The 18669-nt window shown below is 34.7% G+C and overlaps 1 protein-coding gene and 1 long non-coding RNA gene across 4 annotated transcripts in view; one reads left to right on the forward strand and one right to left on the reverse strand.

Moving 5' to 3' along the window:
- Window positions 1-18669, reverse strand: part of LOC145684005 (uncharacterized) — a 201765-nt gene that overhangs the window by 28798 nt on the left and 154298 nt on the right. The window contains exon 2 of the long non-coding RNA XR_014131225.1: window positions 12009-12121. This is a non-coding gene — a long non-coding RNA (uncharacterized LOC145684005). The remainder of the gene's footprint in view (window positions 1-12008; window positions 12122-18669) is intronic.
- Rpn13 (regulatory particle non-ATPase 13) overlaps window positions 1-18669 on the forward strand; it is a 60186-nt gene that overhangs the window by 2412 nt on the left and 39105 nt on the right. For all 3 annotated transcript variants that reach the window (XM_081755790.1, XM_081755788.1, XM_081755789.1), the window contains exons 2-3: window positions 5472-5588; window positions 11047-11149. In XM_081755790.1, the coding sequence (XP_081611916.1) occupies window positions 5472-5588; window positions 11047-11149 (220 nt within the window). The remainder of the gene's footprint in view (window positions 1-5471; window positions 5589-11046; window positions 11150-18669) is intronic.

The raw sequence follows: 18669 nt of genomic DNA on the forward strand, positions 1-18669 counted from the left end.
GCTACTCAGTTTCGCGCGAACAAACTTTACATCGCAAACATTGACTTCGTTTCGTATTTGTTTTTCCAACATTTTTAGTATTGTGTCCCGATCCTTTTCGTAAGCTTCGAAGAATTATTGCATTCATTTCGTATTTGTTTTCCCACAATGCTGATGCTAGGTCCAAATTCTGTCCCAGTGCGTATTTGTTACGCCATAGAGTGATAACTGCCCGTAGTCTACAGCGAGATTTCAAGTATTTTCAGGTGTTAGTTTCTACTTTAATGCTCTCTATTTAATTCTGTCGCCTGCAAAAATTTGTTTCCTTATAAATATGTCTTTTTTATGCAGAGCAGGGTGGAAAAAAATCATGATTTTTTTTAAAAAAATCATTTTTGTTGATTTTTTTGATTTAAATCGATTTTTTTGATTTAAATCAAATCTTTCTTCTCGTAAATTACAAGTGGCGAACTGAAGAAAAAGCATTAGGAATTAGTATTAAATGTTAATTATGCCATTTAAGTGAAAGTATTAGGGTTGAATTTTGAATTAATCCTCAGTTGTTAACCTCTGTTAATCCCAAACAATGTTTCTTAACACTTAAATTTTGGCTTTTTTTAAAAGGAAAAGTATGGACTTTCAGTCAAGCAACTACATCATCATCCCTATTTATCCTAGGATCATGGTTCATACCTCATTCTCTTCAGAATAGAACACCCTTGGAAACGGTTACATTTACATTTCCCTATCATGTCCCTGAAGCGGGAAATTTTGAGAGAAAATGGGATTTTTCTGACTTTTTTTCAAATTTTGATCCCCTCTGGACTCCCTTGTGTTAACGCACATATCTCAAAATCAACTGGGAAATACTAAGGGGTGTACTAAATGTGTGTATAAAATTTCAAGTTATCTTGAATAATAAGGACGGGGAAAATATTTAACAATGAGCTAAGAACATCCCCACAATGCCCCAGATAACCCGCATGTAATAAAAAAATCCTCAGACATCTCTATTTATCCTAGGGTCGTGATTTGTAATAAAAAAGATTTTCGATTTTCGATCGTACCATTCAAATGTCTCCATCGTGTATCTGGGGCGGAAAAATCACGAAAAAGGGGATTTTCTGTTAAAAATATTCATTTTTACTTTTTACCCCTCTGGACCAACCCCCTGTTTTAAGGTAGAGATCTGAAATACTGAAAAATACTAAGGGGTACATTGAATAAATGTGCAAAATTTCAATCTTCTAGGTGCAAAAGTAAGCCCGCGAAAAATAATATCCCCCAAATACCTTAGATTCCCGTATAAAACAAGATCTCAGGTAACAGTTTTCTGAAACATCCCTATTTATCCTAGGATCATGGTTCGTACGTACTTCTCTTCAGAACAGAACAGCCTTTCAAACGGTACCATTCATATGTCTCCGTCTAAATAGCGGAGAAAGCTATTTTGTTAAAAATATATATATATATATTTTTTTTTTACATTTTTCCCTCTGGACCCCCCTGTTTTCACGCAGAGATCTGAAAACATCTGAAAAATACTAAGGGGTGCACTGAACGAGTGTGCAAAATTTCAGTTTTTTTGAATGCAAAATGTAAACCCGCCAAAAAATAAGAATAATAGGCATAACGAAAAAATCTTTTTAAATTTATAATGTCATCACACACTATGTCTCGACGCAGAAAGGCGTGAAAGCATATGTAACATGTTCTACAATGCCTTCAGTCTTGAAAAACAAAACGAAGTAAAAAGGTTATTGGTACTTTTTTAATCGAGCAATGAAGATTCGATTTTTAATAGAATAAAAATAGGTAATATAATTTAAAAGGTTAAGCATTAAGGTAAAAGTATAGCAACGTTTATCAAAATGTCACTTTTTTCACAAAAGTTACTGATATGAAGTTCGTTTGGTAGGGGCATATTTTTAAAAAATTGGAACTAGCTTAAGACATGAAATACATAGATTTCGCCTAAAGTTATAAATTAAAAAAAAAAAAAAAATTATAAAATCGGAGAGGGGATAGGACCCCTCCAAATACGCCCTATTATCTAGGAACAAACAAGCAGACGCGCACACGAAAGAATTTCCGTCTTAAATGTCGATGGTGATTTCCCCGTTGGAATAGTTAACGATTTAAAAACACAAACCCATTGTTACGAAGAGAAGAAAGCAGCATTGCTCCGTTACCCGTTCAAAATCGGATTTTCCCTAATCATCCTGTGTATGCCACTTGTTTTCATAGTATGGTGTACATACTGTACATTTGAGTCTCTTTGTATTATGATTATTAACTTCCGTAACCGAAATAACAGAGCAGAAACGGAATTTTACTTATTTTCACTTTAAATTATTTTATTTCGGAATTTGATTTAAATCAACGATATTTATTTAAAAAATCAAGTGATTTAAATCTTGATTTAAATCAGACTGATTTAAATCAATCCACCCTGATGCAGAGTATTGAATTTTATATGGAAATTTTCCAAAGTATTGTCTGCCAAACCTTGACCAACATCCTCATATCATTGCGAAATCTCCGAACCATGGAATCCAAACCATATGAGTTCCCACCGGGAATTGAACCTGAGTCTCCCGTGGCAAAAACGCGTCCGCTAATCATATATATCCACAATCCTTACTTAGTGACCAGAAAACGGAGAAAAACATTGAAATTTTAAATGCTAATCTGTTTTAACAGTTTTCTGGACCTGTGACTTCAGTAACATTCTGTTCTGGGACTTGTTTAGGCATACTTTTTTTTTAATACATCGATAAGTTTTCAGTCAACATATATAATGTTATTTGCTTTTTTATTATTTGTATGAAGATTTACATTTGAAATTTTCACCTTTTTTAAACTAAAATTTCGCATTTTTTGCATCTTTTTAACCAAAATTTTGCACCTAAAATTCCTAGCTCTAATAATTGCTAATAGAAAGGTACATATTATATAAGAAATACTGTCCTCACCATTGTTCCACTGTGTTTTTCTTGAGTATACGGTAAAAACATCAATATTTGAGGCCACAAATGGATCATCTGCGGAACTAATTTAATGTTTTAAGCTAGCAGCCTATTAACACTAATTTTTTTGAATTTACTTTTTGTATTGTCCTATAAAAAAAATCAAGACGTCACACTATATATATATATATATATATATATATATATATATATATATATATATACAAGGTATTAATGAACTATACCTACAAACTGAAAGAGGTGATTCCTTATATCAAATTAAGAGAAAAAGTTCATGTGGACCTATGGGGAAAAGTGCATAGTTTCAGAGCTAGGGCTGTCCAGAATCGTGAAAAAGCTAAATTTCAACAGGCTCTATTTCGAATTCGAGAAACTATGGATGGTGGTTCTTATCGGCGTAAACGGAGTCACGCATACATAATCCAAAAATGCATATTTCACCAATGTTCAATTGGTATACAGAGTATTCCTTGCAGGATGTAATTCCCAGACACGCTGTCAATATAATTTTGATATGTGCTGTGACTTTATGCTTGGTCCAAGTAGACAAACGATAAGCTTTGACAGCAGTGAACACGGAATCCTTTGGTGAGATGTCGGAAGTGTTAAGGACAGTCAGCTGCATGGTCTCTCGTACTGGAGGAAAGGCGTGCTGTGATGTTTTCTTTCACGCTTATAAGTGGAAAAAAAAAAAGTTAAATATATAGTGACGAATTACATCGCAGCACACGTTATTCCAAACATAAAAAAATATAGAGCTGCCGGTTCCAAAAATTTTTCGACTCCAAAAGCATTGGGTGTCCATTGTTGTCAAGACTTACATCTTGCCTACTTTGGGCTCACCTTGTAATTAGGGCATATGTGAGAATTGCACTCTGTAGAGAATACCCTGCACACCCGTTGAACATTGATGAAATATGCACTTTTGGATTGTGTATGCTTGACTTCCTGTACGCTCGTAAGGACTACCAACCACAGTTTCTGTAATTCGAAATAGGGCCTGCTGAAATTTATCTTTCCCGCGATTTTGGACAGCACTAGCTCTGAAACTATGCAATTTTTCCCCATAAGTCCATATGAACTTTTCTTTTGATATAAGGAATCCTCTCTTTCAGTTTGTCGGTATAGTTCATTAACATCCTATATATATATATATATATAACGGGTATTTTACAAATAGTGCCCACGGACCACAGAGCACTGTTCTACAGGTCAAAATGAAACGAAAATGTTATATGATGGTGTGCCCTCCGGGGCATCCTTCAACCGCCATGAGGAATCAACATTTCTCAATGTGGCAACGTCACAGATTAACTTGGAGCTATTAGCATTACTTGACGAATAAAACAAGCAGTTGAATCGATTTCTGCACTAATAAATGATGCTAGTATCAATCAATATTGACTTTAGCTACCATCTAGAAAGAATCGATATAACTATTTGATAAATTGGTAGATCAAATCTATGGTTCTTTATTTGCAACTTTGCCACATAGTGCAATTTGTGTCTCCAGACGAGAACTCAAAAGGTAAACAAATATATATATATATATATATATATATATATATATATATATATATATATATATATATATATACACGCCACTCACATCATTGTTAATAAATCTTAGCTGAATTTATATCTATCCACAAACAAATTAAAGATATATTTTCACTTGGATCCTTCCTTGTATCGGGTATTAGCATATAACGTAAGACAGATCAATCAATTAACAGTGATGCAGTTTTTTTTTTCTTTAGATACTTCAGTGTCGTAATTTTCTTTATAGGACAATACAAAAGTAAACCCGAAGTGATCCCCGAGTAGATTGAAATACAGTGTGTTTGAAAGAGAACTCCCTAGTTTTAATGTGTTCTAGAATCTGTACAAAGTGACATACACTATTCTAGTTTGTGGTGTTTGATTCATCAACTCTCCAAGTTTGGCTCCTCTGCAGTTGTCAGGTCTGCTTGACCTTGAGACGGCACCAGTGGCACCGACGTCGACTCTTGACACTTGCCTTCCAGGAAGGTGGATAGGCAGGGCTGGCCCAATACCTTGGCCACCACGAATCCCAGACTTAACCCTACTGGACTTTTTCTTTTGGGGCCACATAAAAAATATTGTGTACAGTGAAAAGATCAGAGACATCATTCACTTACGGGAAAGAATTGTCGCGGCGATTGGGATAATTACACCTGAAATGTTGGTGAATACGTGGCGAGAAGTGGAATATCGTCTCGACGTGTGCAGGGCCACAAATGGATCCCACGTTGAAGTCTACCAACATTAAACAAAACTTGAAGAAATTCTCTTTCATGATATGTACTCATTGGTGTAAGTTTTCATTCATTTTCAAATTAAATTTATACTTAAAACTAGGGAGTTCTTTTTCAAACACCCTATATTGTTTCTTAATCCTTGAAGCAAGAAATCGACAGCAGTACGAATGTGAGTAGTACAGTATTTGTTAGGATGTTTGATATTTTGCTTTCGTTGCAGGATCTTATCATCTTCCCTGATGACTGTGAATATAAGAAGGTTCCCCAGTGCACTACGGGACGTGTGTATGTGTTGAAATTTAAGCTTTCCAGTCGGAAACTGTTCTTTTGGATGCAGGTATTTACTTACGTATATTGCTTTCCAAGTTTAAATATTAGTTTCGTAGTAGAGTATCTGTCTGTTAATTTATAATGATTTTGTTTGTTTGCTGGGTGGAAAAATCATGATTTTTAAAAAATCCTTTCTGTTGATTTTTTAAATTTAAATCAAATCTTTCTCCTCGTACAATACAAGTCGCGAACAAGAAAAAACATTTAGGAATCAGTATTAAATGTTAATTATGCCATTTAAGTAAAAATATTGGGATTGAATTTGGAATTAATCTCCGATCGTTGATATATTTCAATCCCATCAACGTTTCGTAAGCATTAAGGAGAAAGTACAGCAGCGTTTATCAATATGACACTTTTTTTTTTTCACAAAAATTACTGATATTTGGGAGGGACATATTTTTAAATAATCGGGAACTAGCTTGCAGCACGAAATACATATAAAATACATGAATTTCGCGCAAAGTTTATATATATATATATATATATATATATATATATATATATATATATATATATATATATATATATATATATATATATATATATATATATATATATATATATATATATATATATAAAATTTCGGAGAGGTGATCGGATACCTCTAAATACGCCTCTATTATCTGGGAACAAACAAATAAAAGAATTTTCTTGTTAAATGTCCATGGTGATTTCCCCCGTTGGAATAGTTAACGATTTAAAAACCCTATGTTACAAAGAGAAGAAAGCAGGATTGCCCGTTACACGTTCAAAAACGGGTTTTCTCCTAATCATCCTCTGCATGACACTCGTTTTCATACTGTGCTGTACGTACATTTGCGTCTCATTGTATTATGATTATTATCTTCTATAATCGAAATAACAGAACAAAAACGAGATTTTACTTATTTTCACTTTAGATTAACTTATTTCAGAATTTGATTTAAATCAACGATTTTTATTTAAATATTCAAGTGATTTAAATTAATCCAGTCTGTTTGTTTGTTTGTTTATGAGTGTTCAGAAGTTATTTTAAACTGAAATAGCCCACAAATCACCCGAAATGAAATGAAATACAATTTTTAGTTCTACGTCTAGCAATATGCCCTTTAGGTTGGAGGAGATGTTTGGTTAATGAGAGTGAACAATTGTGAAATAACAATTTATGGAATTAGACTGACGCATAAGTACAAATAGTTAGTTGGACTAATTTTGATATACATCTACCATATAGTAATTGCCGAAATTCCGACATTAGTGAATGACAGATGTGTACAGACATAAGTCCATGTTGTTATAAAATAAAGTGCGGAGTGATAGTTTGAGGGGAAACGAGAAAATCCTATGATGTTGTTCACCAGAAACTCACGTTGCTTGTGATCCAACCAGAAATTCCACACACCAGAGCTAAGCGTTGTACCACCATGCTTCCATAAAATATCCGCTATTTATGAATTCATTGCAAACACCTTTAATTGGGTTTCCTTTTGCGAGCAACATCCTGTCCTAACTAATATAAAACTACATGAACTGACATAAAATAAAGGGATACTTCCAGTTGACGTGAAAAGTTGAAATTTGCATGATTGTAGCTTTCCGAGACTAACTCATAGGAAAATTGCGAAAAGTGGATACTTTTAATTTTTAAGGAGTTTAAAGGAAGGATGAATGAATTCCCCATATTATTTAAATGGGTCTTTTTTTGTATTATGATCTCATATTTTAGGTACTTGGAATTGGAATAAAAACTTGAAATTCGGTATGCTTGTATGTTTTCGTTGCTGTTATCTACACAAATCACCAAAATTTCCAACTTTAGAGTGGCTTTATGGGGAACTGAAAAATCGTTCCCATGTTTTGTATATGGGACATCTTCTACACCCCAAAATGTTTAGGCACTTCCGGCAGGATTAGAATGATGAAATTTGACATGATTGTAGCCTTCCGAGACTACCCCACAAAAAAATTGCCAAAAATGAAAATTTTTAGTTTTTAAGGGGTCTAAAGGGGGAGGAAGAAATTCCCATGTTATTTAAGTAGACGTTTCCTTGGGACACAGAATCTTACCTTTTAGATAGTTGACACACAATCATAGTCAACGTCTTGCGAATAAAATCAGAAATATAAACACACTGCTGAATAAGACTGCACTTATTTAATATAAAAACACATTTGTTTTTATATTAAATATAAATATAAATGTGTTTTTATATTAAATAAGTGCAGTCTTGTTCAGCAGTGTGTTTATTTTTCTTTTTAGATAGTTGAAATACGAAAAGAAACTTGAAGTTCGGTAGAATTATGGGTTTAAGAGGTGCGAGGCCATAGGTGCTGTTGTGTTTATATTTCTTCATTCAGTTGTTAGGCTCTTGGATGTACGTGTGTAGTTTTATGATTGCATGTAATAATGTAACTATAGTGAATAAGAATAAGATTGGAGAAATGAATGGAATAACTCGCTAAGGTTCCACGGATAGCTTCTTCTCATCGCAGGCTACTAGACGTGGTTTTAATGTTATATTCCTAACAAATTGCGGTTATGTTAATATACATTAGTTACAGTTATTTCTGTTATTTCTCTTTTTTAATGTTCGTAGATACTTGTTATTTTTCATGGTTTCTTTTTCGTTAAATACATATGAATCTGCGTATATTTTATTTGTTAATCTGATGCTTACATTTCTATTTTTCTTTTTATTTTTAACAATTGTAACAAATAAAGTAACCCAAAAATTGCATCCAACTTTGTATCTTACGCGGTCAAATTCCATTTTAATGAAACTTTTCATACAATATATGATGCAATATTTGATTATGTGTAACCGGCTTAAGTGAATATAACAGGAATCAATAAAATGTTGGTTTCATCGGATCCTGTTGTTTTTATTTATACATGTCTATAAATCAGAGTATTTAAGCTATATTTTATTTATTATTTTGCCAACTATGTACATTTCATTTTCCTTTTTCATCTGGGTCGTCTGTAAGAAAGGGAAGTGAAAAGAATATAAAGACACTAAACTAGAGATGTCAAACTCAGCATTTCAAGTGGGCCAATGGTCATAGATGTACTGTAGTTCAGAGAGAAAAAAAAACTTCAAAAGTGAATAAATCCATAAAATCTTACCTAATACTCTAGTTCTTTAAAAAATAGAATACATATAAGAAAATCCGGATACTAGATGGATGATCTATTGTTTCTCTCCTTCACCTGGCATCTATGTTTCTTTTCTTTCTTTTTTTTTTTTCTGTGGAACGAGCTCTCGGATATCTGTTAACTTGGATCTCACTAAGGATTGGTTCGTTTTAAGTGAGAAAAATTGTTCACACTGATACGTACTACCGAACATGTAAGTTATGTACGATGAAACTTAGCGGGTTTCTGGAAACTACGCAGGCAACTATTTGTAAAATTCGAGGATGTCCACTTTTCTGAATTGTTGCTTTAGAGTTAAATCGAACTGAATTTCTATTAATTCTGTCCGTAAATAAATAGATTATGTATTGTTTATTGTTGTGTTGGCTAAACGAAGGGCCGAAGGGAAACGGTGGTTCAATTTTAGAGCGCTTACTTCTGGGGCATGGGGTTCGTGGTTCGATCCCCGACAAAATAAGTTTTTGATGGGACAACATCGTGTCCGTGGGTTTTCTCGGGTACTCCCGTTTCCTCGCACTTTCTCATTCCACCAATTCTTCCATCATCATTTACTTGGCTTAATCATCGTTTTCCTTAGTCTAACGGGTATAATCGTGGGGCGTTAAACTGAAAGATTTAGGAGATATCACAGAAAAACGAGTCAAGGGCCGCATGCGGACCGCGAGTTTGACACGACTCTACTAAACCACAAAGTGAGATCATTGGAACTAAATGAATTTTATTGTAAAGTGTAATTGTGGTGTTGAGCATGGTTAGTTTCGCTGTCATAATTGGTAATAATCACTTTATGTCGTTAACTACCGTGTATCGTTTTGTACCCCTTATCGCTGGTCTGTTAGTAGCGCGCATGCTTTCGGTACATAGAATGCTGCGTTCGGTTCCCGGTACAGAACATCAAACATATTACAATGGTTCAGATCGCATTTTAAACTGTAGGTCTCGACCTTTATAAGCCTCAATTTTCACAAAGATGTAAATACAAATCAGTCAACTTTATCACTTCGAATTGTCCGCTTGTGTTGAGTTACATATCATGCTAGTTCTGAGTTCAGTTGTAGATGTGCCTGTTATTAGACTTCCAAACTATAATTGTCGGGAACGGCATGTTCCATCCGTCCGTCAGTCGACAAGTATGAGACCAAAAGATTTAACAGATATCGAGAAGCAGTTTTTTGCAATCGATTCAGCGTCCAAAGAATAGGTCCCATCTTTTCCATTAAGCCTCTAGACAAACTGGAACAGGTTCAAATTAGAAATTTCCGGTTTCCTCGTTTAACGCCATAGAACGAAAACTGTAACCGATATCAAAAAGCGTTTTTTTTTTCTTCTTTTCTTTCAAATGATTCAGTTTCAGGATAATATAACATGATTTTATCAGAGTTTCATAAAGCACAAACTGTAAGATATATTGAAAAATGTTTTTTCATGCATTCGATTCAGGATCCCAAGAATAGGTTCTATCTCCTCCCTTAACCCTCCTAATCAAACCGGAAGTGGTTGACGTAAACAATTTTTGGTTTCAACCGTTATCGTCGTAGAATAGAAGCAGTAAGGGATAACTATATGACTTTTTTTTTTATGTGTATTCAGCGCCAAAGGGGAAGGTTCTATCTTTGATCTTATTATTCTATTGCAACCAGTAGTTACAGATGTACTATTTCAAGTTTGAGTATTGTGTTCAGATAGTTTAGAAGTCTTAGTTTCACACCGTGAAACGATGCTCACTTGTTTACGTAATGTATTGATAGGATTGATAGGACTATCGAGATATTAATATGGTTCTATCACTAAAAAAATTTAATGTTGGCAGCATCGGAATCACCGTCAATTATATTGTTCTTTCTCTCTACCGGTTGAGTGATTCATAACTTGTGTTCAACTAACCGCCAAGAAGCAGACACTACGAGTTTTCTGTATTCTATATTTTTGGTTTAAATTGTCATTGCAATTTTCATTCATGAATATATGTATGTCGTTTTATTGTTTTTAAGAAATTATTCTCTGTACAAATTTGAGTCTGAGAACTGGCGATCTGCACATATTCGATGAGTGTGTCCTGCATTAGGTGATAACCTTATCCATCAATCAGATTTCTTATGTAGCTTTCGTAACAGACTGGTATGAAAACAATCTTGTTTGGAAAAAAATAAAAACATACAAATATTACTCTCCGTAAGTTTACCAGGAATTCATAAATCGCTAAAATTATATTGCTGTAAATTATATACTAGTGTACTTGCTATTTATTGTAATTACATATTTTTAAAAAAATATAAAGTAAATTAATATGTTACATGAAAGTGCAATTCTTGAATTCCGTATATAGGAACCGGAGACTGATAAGGATGATGAACACTGTAGACGCATCAATGAAGTGATGAATAACCCTCCGCTGCCAGGTTCGCAGAGAAGTGGCGGAGTTACTCCAGGTAAGTTTTTTTTTTTTTTTTAATTAGTACGTAATACCGCATAATTATTGAAATACTAACAAATACTAACAGTGAGCATAGAACACATTATTATATTATCAAACTGTTATTTATTTGTATCGTTGAGTCGGTTTTTTTGTCGCTATATTTTGTGTGCTTACTGATTTGTAGACTTTTTCGATGGGTAGGATTGGAATTTAGCATGATTGCAGAACCGAGGCTATGAGACGTAAACCTTCAGTGTAAAATACGAACTACCGTAATAGTTTTTTTTTTTTTTTTTTTTTTTTTGTTCCTGTGTCAGGAACCAAACTAAAGATGCGCACTGGCCAGGGGAGCTAGACTTTTTTAAGTCGGATTGGTTAGAAAGGAATTAGGTAAGATTATGAATAAACTAATTAAAGAAATGGCTGTATATTGTATTGTATCCAAAATAAGTTTGAGATCTGCTGTATTTTCATGCTTCTACGTTTATCACAGAAGTAAAATCTTCCTTTTTAATTTCTCACTTATTTCATTGTTGTATCAAAAGATCCAATATATTTCAATCAAAAATTTTCTTGTACGCCTTTTATCTGGAGAACTACAGCCAAATCCAAACTATCATTTAACTCAGTATGATGTGCTTATTCCGTAGAAAATACAAAAACTCGCTTTAGGGGCCGTTCAAAAATGTTGAGGCTCCTGATCCGAAAACTAATTATTGGCCAAGATCTCAGTCTTTTGATCCATTCGTTTTGATAACTGATTTGTAGACTTTTTCGATTGGTAGGATCGAAAAAGTCTACAATTCTTGTTAGCTTATGACTTCCTCTGTTCCACCATAATATTCCTTGTTCGTGCAGAGGTCGCTGCTTACCTATATATTAGGACCAGATCTCTTTTTCCCTTAAATAGTATTGCAGTGATGACCCATTGAACCACCATGATGAAATAGTAACTTGACAAAGTGCCTTATTTTTATACATTAGCCTGAAAAAAAAAAAAAAAGAACATGCTGAAGTGGTAACTATATGTTGATATAGTAATTTTTGTTATAACTATTTGTAGTATCGAACTATGAAGTCGAGAAGCAACACTAATAAAACATGAAGATTAAAAATTTGTAAGTTATTGTTCTTTCGTAGATGGTAAAATATTGGACTAGGTATTTTACGTAGAGCAATCTTCATTACAATTCAACAATACGCGTAAGATTCTACTCCATTATCAGGAATTCTACTTTCGTTACCTTTTCTTCAGGAGCGTTCACAGAATTACCCCACATCATTACGATTATCTTTTAGTTTACCCGAGTGAGACATCCTTCCCGTAAAATCATTTCTCTGTTTTTATATAATACAAAAAAAAGTTGGTAGCGAGTGGAATTGTCCCCTTAAGTGTAACTAAAGGCTAAATTTAATTGAATATTGTGAGAAGGGGAGATCAAAAGACTGGTTGAACTTCGTGAAGTTAGCTAGAATGTTTTAATTTTTTATTGGTCGTATTTTTTTAAAATTAAATGAAACTTCTAGTGCTCTGTAGGTAAAGGAGACGGATGAAAAATAAATGGTGGAATGAGATTTTGAGAAAAGGAAAAGCCCCGTCACCAAAGAAAAGGGAATGTGAATGATAATCACCATAAACTCACATATCCAGGAATCGAACCAAGGATCCCTCGAATCAAAGGTGAATGTTCTAACTACATATACTGTATATACTGTATATATATACCTTGAAAAAAAGAAAGAAGTAGGCATGAAGAACAAATCTTACTAGAAATAGTAAAATAGTATATAAGTGTTATGCGATTATGTTTTCTGGTAAGTTTATTATTTTCGCAAAATGTAACACTTTTAACTTTGAACACATGTTGGGAAGCTTACTCGAACTAGAACTTCATAGTAAATACCTGTTCAAGCTTTCTCGACTTCGTCTCACTATCCTTGTCCTCAGTCATACTCTTCCATTATCTCATCCTCTTCAGAATAGCAGTTTACCTATCTCTGCTTCCTTTCTCTCCGCTTTGATCTTACTGAACCTACCCCAATTTGGTAGTCGAAAATAACAGACGATACAAAACATTCTAGAAATCCATGGTGGTTCTACTTCTTCACTCCAACACACCTTGTTCTGCGGCCGAGAAGAAAGTCTTATCGTATGGCATAACCTTCTGCTCCTCCTGTGCAGTTAGTTAGGCTTAACTATACATCGACTCTTTTTTTGTTTGTTTGTTTGTTTTTCCACAATCTACGCTGGGAATACTACTGGTCTACCCAGCCACATACGCCAAACGATACTTCTCAGACTGGACATCCATTCCAATATCCGGAATCTTCTGTCCCTTTCTAACAACTCTCTCTTAAAAATATACATGTTCTTTAGCTTGCTGACCGCATTTCTCGAACACTCCGCACACCATATAGATTAGTCTGAGCGCTGTGCTCTTCTCCCACCATTATCAGCTGCTTCACAGATAAGGGCTTCCCGCAGTGGTCTTGAACCAATCAGACTATCGGATCGAAGCCCGACAGCATGTTTCCATCCACTTCTACACCAGACCTCTGGAAAAGAGAATTCCATCAATGATTTCTCCATCAAAATGCACCTATATCTTGTCAGCCATGGTCCACTCGGGTCTATTATGAACCATCATATTTCAGGAACACCCAAACTCTTAATTTCTATCTCGTCCCTAAAATAAAATAAAGTATATCATAGTAACGGTAACTCAGAAAGATCCATTGTCTTCAATATTGGCATTCTCACAGAACGCATTTCTACTTCCATTGACGGCTACATCTATCGCCACTTCCAGCATCCTATCGTCTATAGCAATTCATTCCCTTTGAGAGTCTTTTTGTCCTTTACTTGTGTTCGTAAAGGGACTTGCACAGATATATTGAAAAGCGGGAAGGAGATTCACGCTCATATTAGAACTATGTGCTGTGTAAATAGCGCAGGTTCAGCTAGGATATCTTCAAAAATATATGCTCTATGTGGTTGATTTTTCCAGAGAGGAACGATGTATCGAATGAAAGTAATAAACACGGAGGTATAAGGTAAGCCTTTTTTTTTTTTTTTTTTGCCATATAATATGTTACAAAAACTGGAAATGGGTAAATCCGATTTTTGAAAAAATCAAAAACTGATTTTGAGAAAAACTGATATTTCGATTTTCTAGAAATCGTTTTCTCGAAAGACTAAACTTTTTACCGAAACCAGTGAGATTTTTGCCGAAGCAGATATCTCTTCTTGTTCATGTAGGGCTATTTCCAATCAACTTAACAAAGAAGTAAGAAAGTTTTGATACAAGAACCAGATTAGTTTTGATAAACTATTTTTTTTGAAAATTTTAGAAATTAAAAGAGAAAAGTTTAGCATGACTTGTCAGCACCGAGGCTATGTGAGACGTCGACATACAGTTGAAGGTAGAATCGGAACCACCGTAATGCATTCAGTGCTCTCCCACCGACAGTTGAATCCGGGACCTGCGCACCAAGGGTACGCGCGCTAGCCAGTAGATCAGCGGGGTGGAATATATTTCCTAAGAAATATTCAACAGAGGTATTTAAACAATTATTTTCTGTAACGCATTTCCCGGTGGTTATATGAATGGTAAAGCATGCGTATACAGATGCCTATAGTCCATTTGTGTAACCAATTTAGTGTGAATATTTTTGGTTGAATTAAGCTGTAACATAATCATCAAAGGGTTTTAAGTGGAACAACCTGCTAACATTAATTAAACGAACTGAAATTTCGCAGATTAGCAGTTTATGCTGCCTTTTCCTCCTCCTCTTATATGGGAATCGTCCGGGGATGGGGCATTTCCAGTGGTGGCGCACATGTTGTAATATATATATCATTCACCTCATGTTGAAGAAAGAAAGCAATTTGCATCGAAATTGAACACTCCGCTCACTCCCACTTTTGATACATGTACGTAACTTAATTTCTAAAGGCAGGGGAAGGGGAATATCCAGAAATTGCCCACATACAACCTGTACTGCAAGTGTCAAATTGTGGTACCAATCTCTTTCTTTTGTCAAGAGGAGTTGATTGATGTATACGTTGAATGTGCACAGTCGCCGGATGCACTCTGGTTCCGGAAGTACCCAATTTCGGCACCGATCGCATTCTTTTGCCAAGATGATTTGATTGATATAAACGTTAAATGGACGCGCTAGCTGGACATACTCCCGCCCCTTTCTGGAAACTAAATGACAACTCTTGTGTATCGTTTTGTTCCCTCTTGCGTAGGGTCTGCCTCTGTAATAATTCGTTTAATGAACTAAAATAAGCTTTGCGGAGGAATAATTTCAAACAAGTAAAACTTTTTGTATTTCATCTTGGACTACCATAGTGGATATAATATACATATTTTGCTGGCTTCTGTATTTATGTTGCTGAAGTGTTACTTTTTAACTATTTTGCAGTCGCTTTTGTGTAAATAAAACTGATATGATGGATACTATCTGAAGAATGCAAGGAAGAGGACCCCGCAAATTATGTACTGCTCTCTTTTTACATTTGTAACTTGTAATTTTTTTAAAAAAAAATATTTACTACTTTTCTTTGGACGAAGCTTATTTAAATGAATATACAGCTGGAAACATTCTAAAATAAATACAGCGACTTTCTTTTAATTAACAGTGTTATTTTTCATGATGTAGTGTAGAAAAGAACATAATAATTTAGTTTATTAACCTATTGTCAAAATGCTGGGTATTTATTATTATTAAGCATTCTGCCTTTTGGCAGGTCCTGGGACTAATGAGATTTTTTTTTTCTCAATTTTCAGCTTGAGCCTGGAAATGTTTCTTCCATGTTTCTCGAGTTTCAGCTTCCTCTTTTAACCCCCAATATTTTCTTCTATTTTTCAAATCATCGATCATTTGTGTTCTTGTTTTTCCTATTCCTGGCTTTCCTTCCATCCTTCCTTCTATAGCGGTATGAAGAAGACAATTTCTTCGCAAGATGTGTCCAATCCAATTGGCCTTCCTACGAAGGATGGTGTCCAGAAGCGTCTTCTTTTCTCCTATCTGCTTTAAAACGTCTACGTTTGTTACTCTTTCTGTCTATTTTATCTTGTCCATCTTCCTCCAACATCACATTTCGAAGCACTCTAAATATTCCTTCTCTAACTTCCGTAATGTCCAAGTCTGAACCATAAAGTCCAATACTCTATATATAACACTTGACCAATTTCTTCCTTAGTCCAATATAGTTGCATAATTTTCAGTTCTTCAGTGACAGAAGATTACGGTAGTTCATTGTAGAGTAATGAAATCAATATATTATCTTATTCTTCAATATTAGTCAGTTACACAAGCATTCATAACATTGAACGATGACTTGCGATATAGTATTCGTATCTGTGAAAAACAAAATGAAAAGTGTGGAAATGACAAAGAACGAAGTATGATCATTTGGTTGTGTCATCTGTATTTTATTTGATTTCAAGAAAATTGGCAAATCGACCCTCAGATTATTTATTTATGTGTAATATTGTATTAATTTTCTTCTATATTATTTACAGAATTTATTATTTCTTTAGTGTTTTCGTACTATCTCTTTATCAATTTATAGTTTTTACACAAACATACATACATTCAACAGAAAGAAATATAAATCGAGGAAATCAATATTAAACAATAACAATGATGTGCGCAAGAAACTAGTAAATAAAAGAACAACAAGAATATATGAGGGCTAAGACCATGAGCGGGAAAAAATACATAAATAATATAGGAAATCGAAATGTCAGACACAAATCAAACTTCTAGCAGAAAAAAAAAAATAGATATCATAGTGGAAGGTGTTTTAAAGCAGGAAAATCTCGTCTAGCACTTTAACTGGTGGTATGGTTTCCAATATAGAGGCTAAATTACCTCTTTGTACTGCCATCTTTTTATTTGAATTAGGAAGGTGCTTGGTCTATCATCACCGGATAAAAGATGATGCGCTTACCTACTTGCTTTATAAAGTTGAGGCCTTCTTTGTCCCACGATCCACTGGATTCAATGGCAATGGTTACAAATTGGTACTTCTCTGTTAGGTTACCGTATTTTCTTCTTTTTTCTGTTTCTTTTCGACTGGCTAGATTGCCCGCTTGGAGTGAGGAGAAAAGAAAGTTGGAAGGGCGAAAGTGTCTGTGCACGTAAAATCCTTAATCAATGACTTGCCTTTCTTCTAAGGTATTAGTCATCCCATCTGGTCTTTTATCATCTGTTCTCCTACATCCATGTGGGTCCCTTATTGCCGGTATACCGGCTGAAATGAGTGCTCTCATTATAATGTCATTGACACTTGAGTGGTGGGGATATCTCGCGGTACTTTTTGTGCAAGTGTGTACATGCAATCCTTTTTCATCTACTGGATTCTTAAATGCCTGACATTTATGAGGTTCACAAATATTTGTTCCCAACCGTAATGCTACTGCTATTTGGAAACCCAGTAGTGAGATGAAGGCCTAGAGGGAACGAAGGTAAAGCTTTAAGCTCATTTTGAAAACATGTCCGTTCCGACACCCAAACCGAGCTCCTCCGTGGCTAAGCGGTTAGCGTACGCGCCTTTGGCGCGGGAGACCCGGGTTCGATTCCCGGCGGGAGCTCATGTGGTTCGGATTCCACGTTAATCAGTAGGTCCACGTCTCATATAGCCTCGCTGCTGAAAAGGGACGTTAAACTCAAAATCAACTCAACCGACACCCGAACTGTTTTATAATAATAGTGAAATTATTGAAATAATGTGATTATTGACACAAAATATTTGAAGTAGAAACAACAATACGTACAACATGAGTAGAATACAACAAAATGAATAGATCAGAATACAACAATTGCGGAAAATACGGTATAGCTTCTAATTGTTGAGAAGGTAACGTTTCTTAGTTTCGAACTATCTTTCCTATTGAACATTTCGATATTAGTTTTACAGTGCTTCTGCTGCCAATCTTTGAATATGTCAGTAGTAGTCTCTATACCAATTTGCTACTAAACAGATTAATACATGAAGAAATAAATATCGGCATCCATCAGAAACGGAAGATGACAATATTAAAGAAGAAATAATCAAACGTATTAAGCTAGACTGGAGTGCATCCGGTACATCTTGCTATTCAAAAATAAAATGCCAGTGAGTTTAAAGCTTAGTATTTTCAATGAATGCACTTATTCTGCCTGTTCTGACGTATGGATTGATGATATACAAATTAATAAAATCAAGACATTCACCATCTGCAGACTACGCAAACAAACATGAAGACATGTGTGCTAGGTCTTACTTGTAAAGATTCACATGGATTAGAAAGATGACAGGACAGGAGTGATGGAAATTATCGTGAAAAATAAAGGCATTGAGCTGACAAAAAACCGGACATATTGTTTAAAAAAAAAAAAAAAATGGAAATCAAAAGCAATCCCTGATTGGACACAAATAGACCATAGTCTTAGGAACGTCCTCATATAAGGTTGTGTGACGTAATCAAGAAACAGTGCAAAGTAACGTGGACAAGAGTTGCCCAGTAACTAGCAGTA

The sequence above is a fragment of the Thermobia domestica genome, chromosome 4 (genome assembly GCF_964235325.1).
Source record: "Thermobia domestica chromosome 4, izTheDome1.hap1.1, whole genome shotgun sequence".
In the NCBI taxonomy this organism is placed as follows: Eukaryota; Metazoa; Arthropoda; class Insecta; order Zygentoma; family Lepismatidae; genus Thermobia; species Thermobia domestica.